Consider the following 11,051-nt stretch of genomic DNA (forward strand, 5'->3'; position numbering starts at 1 on the left):
CATCACACGTGTCCTCTCCTTCATACGGAGCCCTTCAAGGTCTGAATCAAACTTTGCAAGTTTTTTTAGTTGTTAATCAGTAGCCATGGCTGGACAGTTATGATTAAGCAATTGCATTGTGAACGTTGTATGCCTGGCTAGTTTTTTGCTCGAAGGAAAAGAGAAGACAATTCCAAGATGAACGGACTGTCTGGATGAGAGCCACCACGAGTGAAGCCAGCAGTAACTGAGGGAAAGGTAATTCCATTTGTGGGCAATCGCGACCACCTACTCCAAACAGACCCCAGACTCAAATGGGCAGAACCATACCTGTGTACTAATTAGCATGACAAGTGAGAGTTATCACCAGCAAATAGGGAGGGGGCTGAATATTAATTAGGAGAAAGATTGTGCAACTCGTAACCAATGTAACCTTTGTTAAAATGTAATAAACAGCGTAAAGTTTTGATGACCTAGCCTTTTTGTGCGTTACCAGCCAGCTCCCTGCTTTGCGCAAACCACAAGAAAACAAAGCAGCGCCTCTTCCCGGTGTGTGACTCGTCGCTGCTCGCCCGGTAACGAGCGGCTGGCGCAGCACAGACCGCCGGGATCCGTGCGTTTGTCCGCCGCCGGTGCGGAGCGCGCTGCGGCGAGCCGCCCGCCTGCCCTCCGCCTGTCCCCTGTCTGCCCTCCGCCTGTCCCCCGCCTGTCCCCTGCCTGTCCCTGTCCTCCGCCTGCCTTTTACCTGCCCCCGGCTTGTCCCCCCTTGTCCCCCGCCTTTCCTCCGCCTGTCCCCACCTTTCCCCTGCCTGTCCCCCGCCTTTGCACCGCCTGCCTCCCGGTGTCTCCCGGTGCCTCCCGCCTGCCGCTCTCCGTGCGCGGGCTCTGCCGTTCCCAGCGCGCTGTCCCTGCGGGCATGGAGCGGCTGCAGGTGGAGGCGCAGGCCCTGGAGGAGTACGCGGAGTACCGGCGGTGAGGGCACAGGGGCTGGGCTCGCTGGGGCGGAGGGACGGGGTTTCAGCCGCGTCGCACCCGCTGCAGCCGGCCCGCGGCTCGGCATTCCTCCGGAAGGGATGCTCGCCAGCCTCCGGCCCTCCTGAATTGGCTCCTCCGGGCTCCGTTCGCTGTCGCAGCCGGAGGTGCCGTGGCTGGTGTGCCCTGGCGAGGACGCGTTGCAAGCCCTGGCTGTCAGCAGTGAAGTCGCGCGTCGTCCTTCGCCCCCGGGCTCGTCCGTCAGGCGGTGTGAGATGTGCTGTGGGACGCCATCTGGTCTACCAGCGGCATCCCTGCCCACGGCGGTGGCGCCGGGATCGGGTGGTCCTTAAGGTCCCGTGCAATCCAAACCATTATTTGATAATCTGCCAGCCGTACTGCTCTTTCAGAATACACGGATATCTGTGCATCACCAGCTCAAAGTTTTGCATTGTACAAATCCCCTACGGTGCTGCGTGTCTTTGCTAATCTTGTCAGTGGTCCTCTCGAAAGGCTGAACAAAAATAAACGCAGTCGTTGTGCTTAGGTCTTAATTTAGTTTAGGAAAACCTTGAGTAAAACACCAGAGGAAGGCACAGTGATATTTCTTACATAAGATGTGCAGTGATTCAGTGGGTGTTGGCTGGGTTGACAGGCAAAAGATAGTGTTGTGTTAGCTCATTATTCTGGTGCTGTACAGTGCTGGCAGTGCAGAAATCCACACAATATTTGACAAAGAATCACTCCTTCAGCATGTTTCAGCATATCCAATAAATAATAACTGAAATATTTACAGACATTAATAAAATCACTTTCAGCACAGGTAAGTGCTGCAGCTAAGTCTCAATTGTATTTTACATATGTTATTATTGTCCTTAATTATTATTTATTATTATCCTTGTTTCCATAAATGAACAATTTGGATGCTGCTCCAGAGTTCCAGTTATTCAGTGACCTTGAATTTGAGCCTAATAATGGCTTAAACAAATGGGCCTGTCTGAATTGAAGGATACAGCCTGCACCAACAGAAATGAACATAGTCTTCTTGCACATCAGAAGACACCTTGGATTTGTTGTTTGTTGCTTTGATGGTAGTGGTGTTACCTGCTTAGAGCTGAATACTCAGCCTAGATTAAGATTAATCTCCTGGTACAAATTTTTAGTACAGTTGGGTGTAGATGGGTGAAGTGATTTGCCAGAGGACAGTCAAGAAGTCTGAGGCAGAGCTGGCTGGTTACATGACCCTGGATGCTCATTGGTTTTTTTTACAAAAGAACCCCTGTTAGTTTGCTGTAATAATTTTTTCCTTATCTATTAGAACTGGTTTCCAGTCCATTAGAGCAAATATTTTAAAAGAGCATGATTCAAAAAATATTCTTTAGAAACCAGCTATAATTCTGCTAGATTATTTGAAGAGTAATATGAAATACAATATTTGTTTTGCATTTACAAAAAAATTCTGTTATATATTATTTGAAAAAAAATCTGGAGAAAGCTACTTTTATTGTCTTCTTTTTCTTATGGCTTTTTAATACGATGTATACAGAATTGTAGGTGATGATGATGGAGGAAAGCTCTTTACTCCTGAGGAATACGAGGAGTACAAAAGAAAAGTATTACCAGCTCGGCTACAGAACAGGATGTATGTGAGCTGGAGGTCACCAACTGGCATGGATTGTAAGCTTGTGGGACCAGAGACACTCTGCTTTTGCACTCACCGGTGGGTAGTTTCCCTTCTCTTACACTTTAGTATTTTTATAGTCAGAAAAATGTGAAATATTCCCAGAAACATTACAGTAGCACATAGGCAAGTTTAATTAACGGTTTAAAGGTTGAGAAAAAACAGGGTTTAAATAGTAAGAATTGTTTCTAAATGCAAATGTCAACATATTTTTGAGACCAAAATGGTTTTGCAGTCTCAGTGAATTCACCTGCAAGGCATGCGTTAGCATAGATCAGATTGTTTCTGGTAGTGCTCCCAAAATGAAGCATAAGCATATGTGATATTTATGTAATGAATAGATGTAAAACCACCTGCTATTAAGCATTGAATTGAAAACTAACAATTAAGAGTAAACAGTAAAATTAAAGCTACCTCAAAATAAAACTTGTGACATAAATGCTAAGCCTTTCGGGTAATTTTCTGATAAGTTTAAAAAGTTATTACTTTCCCTGTTTTAGGTATAAACAACACAAAACAGACTATGAGGTGCTTCCCAAAGAGCATCCCATCCATGTTCCTTGCAGAGTAAAGCGTTGCCCGTGCCAGTCCTACCAGTTTGTTCCCCTGAATGGCACCCAGCCCATCCGCTGCCGCTGCAAGCACTTCCCTGATCAGCACAGCTCAGCACCCGGGCTCTCCTGTAACTCCTGTAAGTTACTGCTGGCCTTGCAGCACTCTGCCTGGAAACTCAGCAGGAGCAGCATGGGGGGCATCTCCGTTCTGCCCAGGGTGTTGGGTGTGTGCTGCTCTTGCCACTGATGTGTATTTTCATCCTTGAGGAAGGATGGGAAGTGGGAAGGAAGACAGCACCTTTTGTACGGGAGGGTTTAGAACAACATTTTTAGTTTCCCCAGGTCCTGTGAAAGAGTTCAAATCTCTGAATGCTTCAGATAGGTGCTTGTGGAGACAGATTCCTGAAGACAGATGGTATGGAAGCACCCTGTTTGCAGTTTGTCACTTCCAGCTGTATACGCATGCCATTTCTACCTGAGCTTGGTATTTAGAGAGAGAAGTGCTGATTTCCATTCCTCTATAGCCTAGTTGAATATAACATCAATATATTTTTATGTCTTTTCTCCGCTCAGCAGGAAGTAGTGCTCTGTTCCCAAACAGTACTATTGCCAGCACTCTAACAAAGAGGTTTATGACCATACAGATTGTGGGTCCAGAAATGCAAATGGAAATGGAGTTTCAGCAAGATCTTAGAGAAGGGATTAAGAGGAAGCATTTTGCTACTGTTGTTTGAGGATAATGTAATGAAACAATGGTAATTATTAACCACAGGAAATAAATAATGCATAAAGATGTTTTTGTTTGAAACCTCAAATTGTATAAGGTGAAGAATTTTTTTGCTGAACTTCTGTATTGTTATTAAATTTCTTTCATGGAAAGTCTCTATTTTGTATAGAAAAAACTGTAAACAGATTTTGCTGATGGAGAATCATATCCCACAGAATAAACCATAAAATAATTATATGACAGCCTTTCAAGAATTTGCACTAAGCAATGTGAAAATCTTAGATGTACAGCTGGATAATTCAGACTGAATCTATAGGACACAGTGTTTTCAATATTAAGATATAAAATGCTTTTTGTTTAGTTTTTCTTAAAAATATCAGACACTTCTGAAGGCTTCTGAAGTGACAAGAATTGCTTCTATTTTTGACTTGCTTTGTTTTAATTTAATGGTGTAAGTCTTGCCCAGTGTTGATAAATCTAACATGACAGATAAGGTATAACTGAAAGATGTAACTGCTTGTTGCTCTGCATATACTGCATTCTGTGTCCAAACACAGAGTTCTGTTACTGAGGAGTGCCCAAAATGAAAAAACCTTTTCAAGAATGTGGTCAACATATTACAAAAGACTTAAAGAAATCTTTCATGGTGCTCCACAAAATGAACTGTGAGCTGGAAGCACCGTAATTTGTATAATGAAACATTTGCAACATCACTTCCTCAAATTCTTGGGCACCTAATTGCTCCAGAGGGGCTTTGATGGCAGTTTTAGATGTAGCTAGGGCAGACAGGACACTTTACTCTGTTTCTGAATGTCAAATAACATTTGTATAACTATTTCAATTACATCCCATGGCTGTGTGAGCTTAAAAACCCCTGAAAGTCAGCCTAAAGATACTCCCGTGTAAAACCCATTTTGTTGCTTTCACAGTGTCTATTTGCTACGGAGAAAATTTTGCTAATTTTAAAAGATATTTAAATTGCAATTTGTATAATAAATTGTGGTTAATGAAGTTTCTTAGCACTGCAACACTGATATGTGCTATACACCTTTGGAGGGAATGCTGCCAAAATGATGGCAGGTTGTCAGCTTTACCCAATGCCAGAACTTCTTTTTTTTTTTAATTTGTTGTAAGTGGATGTAAGAGGTGTGTTGTTAATGACAATGAACACAATTTGCAACATAGGAAATACAATTAGATATCAGAAAATAAATTTCTGATCCAGCATTGGTCCAGGCTGCTCGAAGAGGTGGAGTCTCCATCCTCAGAGGTACTTGAAACTTGGCTCAGTAAGATCCTGTGACTGGATGGCCCTCATGATCTAATCCCAAGAGGCATCTTCTCTTTTTTTATAAAGCCTTTTCTCACAGCTAGATGCTTAAATCCTGTCTCCATCTCGCTCATTTATTTGTTTCTTAGGTTCCAAGTGTTCAGGCTTCCATAGCTGCTTTACCTGTGCATGTGGTCAGCCAGCATATGCTCACGAAACAGTTGTGGAGACGAAAGAGGAGCGCTCAGCCCAAGGAAAGCCCGTGGGGCAGGATGTTCCTTACGCTGCCATGGGAGGGCTGACTGGCTTTAGCTCACTAGCAGAAGGCTACATGAGGCTCGATGACAGTGGAATAGGTACGTGCAGCTGACCTGAGATGAAATTTTGATTCTCCACCCAAGTTTTGAAAAGTACTAAATCAAAATAGAGTTTTGAAGTTTGAAGGCAAATTAGATGAATAGGAGTAGAACTGCAGAAAGGCTGTTCCTTTCCAGCTGTCCTCAAGGTTTTAAGGGATTCACATTGTCCCACCCCCTGTAGTGAGCTGATAAAAAACACTTTTCCAACAATTCTGATGTTCACCCTGGTTGCTACTGTTTGAAATACAGAGTATCCTTTAGAGAGAGCCTATAACTTCTATTCCATCCTGTAACCTAGTACTTCCAGTTTCTGTATGTGTTAGTCCTTTAGCCTAATACTGCCCAGGTATTTCTTGGTTATATATTTACAGAATTTTTTTTTTGTTTTGTTTCCAAACTCAAAGGTTAATAGTTGTTCAGCATAAAAAAAAAAAAAAGAGGTAATCAGTAGACCTTTTTAACAGACACATTAGTTGTCTTGATACTTTTTCTGCTCTGTGGTTTTGTGTCATTTAATAACACATGTTTTGTCCCAAAATACTGTTTTATCTATTATTGCCTTGTACCCATTTTTTATTTTTTGAATTCTGATCTGGATTCCTGGATTTGCCTGAAGTTTAGAAACTAAAACACTACTGTAGTAATTAAAGAAACAAAGCTTTTCAATCCTTTTGAAGCCATCCTTGTAATGCTTTTGTTAACTCCAGTTTATGGGGTCTGCACTGAGACTTGTAGATATGAATCTGTAACCTTGTTTTGACCCCAGCATGTGTATTAGGACTGTATCTCCTGGAGTTAATTATTGTTTTCATTTGACTTATTTTCTGTCAGGTTCTCCTTCTGCTGAACTTTTAGAAGCCCCCATTACAAGTATGGATCATCCATTTCTAAAAGCATTTCAGGGGCCTTTGAGTTCTGCTCAAACCATGCCACAAATAGCAGGTGATGTATAAGTAGGATAATGCTGTTATACAGAAAGAATTTAATATAAAATTAATTGATTTTGTTAATGAATTGAAAGATACTCAGGGCATTAAAATGAATATTAAAGCTTTGCTGTGTGATGCTAATACAATATTCAGGTACTTCAAATACTCAGAATAACTTAATGCTTTTTATTTTTCCTTGTGATATGTTCATTACCTTAAATTATATTTTTCTTAGTATTTATTATCTTTCCCATCAATGGTGTCACAGATTCTTTGGATCAGTTTTTAAAATTCTTAATTCCTCTTAGAAACTCATCCTATCTGAATGGGTTGTACATATTCAGCACAATCCTGTGAAACTGCCTTCTGCCAGAAAGCTTTTTCTCCATGGGAGTGTGGATCACTTACACTTATTTAATGTCCCTTTTAAAATAAAAAAATTAGTAATTAATATAACTGTTGAACTCCTTTAAGACAATTTATAGTAGGTGCAAGCCTAGACTTAAAAGGTCCCACTTTGGTCCCAAGTGCTGGGTTTTGTACTTGCTTATAAAGTTGAGTTCCCATTTTAAATGGTTTTTGCCAAATGTAAAACATAAATAATGGAATAGCAAGTATCACTAATAAAAAAGGGGTTTTGATTTTTGCTTATGTTTTGTTTTTCAGGTAGTTCAAGCGGCACAGGGCAAGTTTCTCATGGAAAACAATCAGAAGCTGATGACATGGCTTACTTTGAAAAACGTTATCAAGAACGGGCAAGTTACCACATTTATTGCTTAATTCAAACACACTTTAACAGGAGGATGGCTAAAATTCATACATGTATGATTTAAGTGGCATATAAATGCGTTATATAATTCCTTCTCAATTGTTGAGAAAGCTAGCATCTTAACATAAATTTTAAAATACAGTTATGAGCTACTACAGGATTTAAGAGGTCAGTCTTTTGTGGGATGGCATTTATCTTAACCAGGCAGATTTTAATTGAAGTAACTCTCTGTTAGAGAAAAACATTTTACTACATTTATACCGAAACATTTTAATATGTGACAAAAAGGAACAACAACGCAGAGTCACAGAAACTCCCCTGTGACACTTAGTGTGTTTGCTACCTCACTTATAATATTTCATAATGTTCTTTTTTTTTTTTTAATGACTGTGCAAGTTTGGCTAAATTTGTTCTGTCTTTTTGAGATGATCTGTATCACTCACTTAGAGGTGCCTCCTCCACCACAGTGACTATCTTTAATTTAAAGGCCCAGTGGTGTAGGTTATTCACATGTTTAAATACCTGTTCTTTCCCCACATTAGCCCCTTAGCTCCACCATCTCAGATGAAATATGTCTCAACTTTATGAATTCTTTTGTAAGGCAATGTTGGATAATCAATTTTTAAAATCTAAACTGTTTTGCTGTTTTGCTTGCTGGATGTACCAAGGTGTTTTTTAAGGAGAAAGCTGCTCTAGATTTGTGAAATTCCAAATAAGTTTCTTTGTTTTATAAATCATCACAAAATATGGACATATGTTACAAATATTACATTGGTTCATAGCAAGCATCAAATTCAAATTTCTCGATTTCCTTTTCCCCCCCAAGATTTTATTTTCTTTGCAAAAGGTAGTAGGAATTTTAGAGAAAAACTTCAAGCCTCCAAAGGGGAAAAAGTGTTTTAAAATGCATTTTTCTGTATACCAACAACATTTGCTTAATGGTGAGTTCATTAGTAGACATCCCAATAAGATCTTGTTTCCTTTTGATATTTGATGGGAAAAAGCATGTTAATTACTTTTTCTTGCATTTTTAATAGTAGCATATGTGTTAGATGGGATGCAGAAGTCTTTGCATCCCTTTTATATAATTGCTGTAAATATTATTTCATTCACTAGGGTAACAGTACTTGAGAAAAATCTTTGCTTCTAAAACCAACAGATATATTTTTTTGGATTAATAGCCTTACTACAAAATGACAGAGTGAAATGTGTGTGTTTTGATAAATTTTACCACTCTGCAAGAGTCTGTTTTGTAGGAAAAAATCGTAGAGGAGGAAGTCATGGCCTTGTGGGTCCAGCCAGGAGACTCTGAGATGAAGGTTCAGCACCATTCCTATGTGGTTTTATGTGTGCTGGTTCATCTAACTGTGCCTGTTAGACATCTGCTATAAAACTGCTCCACCTTTCATTGACATAGAGATAAACCCTGAGCACACTGGCCTTGAGGGATCCTTGAATCCCAAGATTGCCATTAACAAGATAAGGTTTCAATAGTGGAGGAGCTGCGGCGCCCTGGAAGTGCTCCTTTGTCTTGTGGTACAAACGTAAGCAGACCTAAGTCAGGATAATAATGTTGTGTACCTTTCTGCACTGCGTGTATCACCCGGGTAAATTTGTGACTGGATGTAGAAATTTAATATTTTATTGTTAGCCGATTTGAAAATCCATGCTTGAACCACTGCTGGTGTCTTTTTTTTTGTTACAGCTGAAAGCGGAGAAAGCTGCTAAACGGAAAGAGAGGAATCCAGTGCCATCCAAGAAGCCATAAGATTAATAAACATTTATTATTTGGTACATCGTTCATTATTGCATTGAGTATTTTTCTCTGTGCCTATATTCATACCTGTATTTATTAATTTATTTATTCCATTGTTTTGTTCCTTTGCCAAAATTAATTTTTAATTATCTCCTTGTAATAAAATTGGTTCTTTATTCAGTGTATTTCTAATCTCCAGACCTGTTACACAGATATTTCTTTGAGAATGGAGAAGCATATTTAGGGAGTTGCAGGTCTGAAGGTTAAAGGTCTGAGAGAACAATCTTGTATTTAAATATTAGGTTGTAAGAGGGCAAAGAAAAATTATGTCTTATTCTTAGAACTTTATGATACATTTTCTTTATCTGTAGAATCCTTTAAACTCATCTTGGTTAGGGATTTTATGTGATATGATTTGTTCTGTTAATATTGACATTTTAATATTTTCTTTAAATCTTTTTCCCCTTTCTGTTGATTTCATTGCCTTGACATAAAATTCAAACATACCCTTCTTCTCTCATACTTCTGTAGGCTCTGTTCTTGCCATCATATAAATATATATTTTTTAAAATATGACATTCTGTACACTTGCAAAACCCATTTCCACACTTATGAGCTACTTGAAGGGGTCTTATTTCTCTGGTGGTACCATTCTCCCAGTTCTGTTTGTCTGTTACTGTCCATAACAATTATTACACTAAACTTCTGAAAACCTTAAGTGGAAATGGATATGTTATTTATAGCATGTAAAACAATAATTGCAGGTTGTTTGGTACAAACTTATTTATCCAAGAGATTCGTCATGTCTAATCCAACACAGACTGAATCACCTCAGGGAGTTGTGCTTTTGTGTTCTTTGTCAATATTAGCAGCTGGGGCAGCATATGTTATATTAAAGGTAGTGGACAGGAAAGTAGAAAATTTAGTGAGTGTGTGGTGGTTTAATTCTGCAAAGCAGAACAGCAAGGACTTGGTACAGAATAACAGGCAGATAGTTCAGCTTAGGAGGCAATAACAGAGCCTGAGTTAACTGATTCTGCTTTGAGAACACAGGGGTGTAAGTCAGTTTGTTCTTAAAAAAACCTGAAAGTGTCTCTGGGACTGGAGGTTTTACAGGAGGTGTGTGTACTGAGACTTTACAGCAAGAATTGGGAGAAGTCTACAAACTTTGTTTCCCATTGGAGACAATGCCTCCATGTGCCTGATGGGCAAGGGAAAAGAAGTGAGTTTGAAGGCATTTACTGCAGGGCAACTTTGTTTTTGGTCAGGTATCACCTGTGGGCTGAAGGCTCAGTTTTAAGAGAGCCTTTTACCTTTCACTCTGACCTATACTGCCATTACTACAGATGCCAGTCAGAGACGATAATATGTTACTTTAATTTAGATGCATGATGCATCAAAGTGTCTAATTAATATTTTAAAAGTACCTTTACTAGTAAATTCTACAGTTACATGCTGTTTTACCTAATAAATGAAAGTACTAATTTGAGCTCCCTCTTCTGGCCCTGGCGAGCAATCCATTCTACACATCCTCTGCTTGGTCTTGAAAATAAATGGGGTTTTCACAATGTAATCACAAGAAACAAACAAATACAAATAGCATTCATAAATAAAAATAAAAAAAAATACAGACAAAAAACTTTCCATTTTTCAAAAGGATTATTACAAGCTTAATAGTGGAAGTTTACTCTATTTTCCCTCTTATTCCTGTCACTATACCCATGAGGGAATGCAGTTCTGGAAATCAGTGTGTGTGTTGTGGAAGTCAGATATCTCATAGCAAAATATTGTTAAAGGGAGAGATTCTAGAACTTACAAAAACTTTTATTTTGTCCTCCTTTTGATACTGAGAGCATACCTTTTAGGAAATAATGTATGGTTTTACATTTTGAGTTGACAATATTTGTCTGTTTTAAATGCTAACTCTTCCAAATTCCGTCCAACTAAACTGTACTTTGATCATCACAAACTGGTTTTATTAAAGCAATTAAAAATATATTCTGTGTTTTAACTTATCTACTGTTTCCACTCTAAGGATATAAAAAAGCTACTACA

The 11,051-nt window shown here is 39.2% G+C and overlaps 1 protein-coding gene across 1 annotated transcript; it reads left to right on the top strand.

Annotated features, from left to right (window-relative positions):
- Positions 1 to 895: 895 nt before the first annotated feature.
- FAM221A (family with sequence similarity 221 member A) lies at positions 896 to 9,008 on the top strand. Its single transcript, XM_062495665.1, has 7 exons — positions 896 to 951; positions 2,498 to 2,671; positions 3,133 to 3,323; positions 5,333 to 5,539; positions 6,374 to 6,484; positions 7,138 to 7,226; positions 8,946 to 9,008. The coding sequence occupies exons 1-7, from the start codon at positions 896 to 898 to the stop codon at positions 9,006 to 9,008; spliced, it is 891 nt and encodes a 296-aa protein (XP_062351649.1).
- The last annotated feature ends 2,043 nt before the right edge of the window (positions 9,009 to 11,051 follow it).

This window comes from Cinclus cinclus, chromosome 1 (assembly GCF_963662255.1).
Source record: "Cinclus cinclus chromosome 1, bCinCin1.1, whole genome shotgun sequence".
Taxonomy (NCBI): Eukaryota; Metazoa; Chordata; class Aves; order Passeriformes; family Cinclidae; genus Cinclus; species Cinclus cinclus.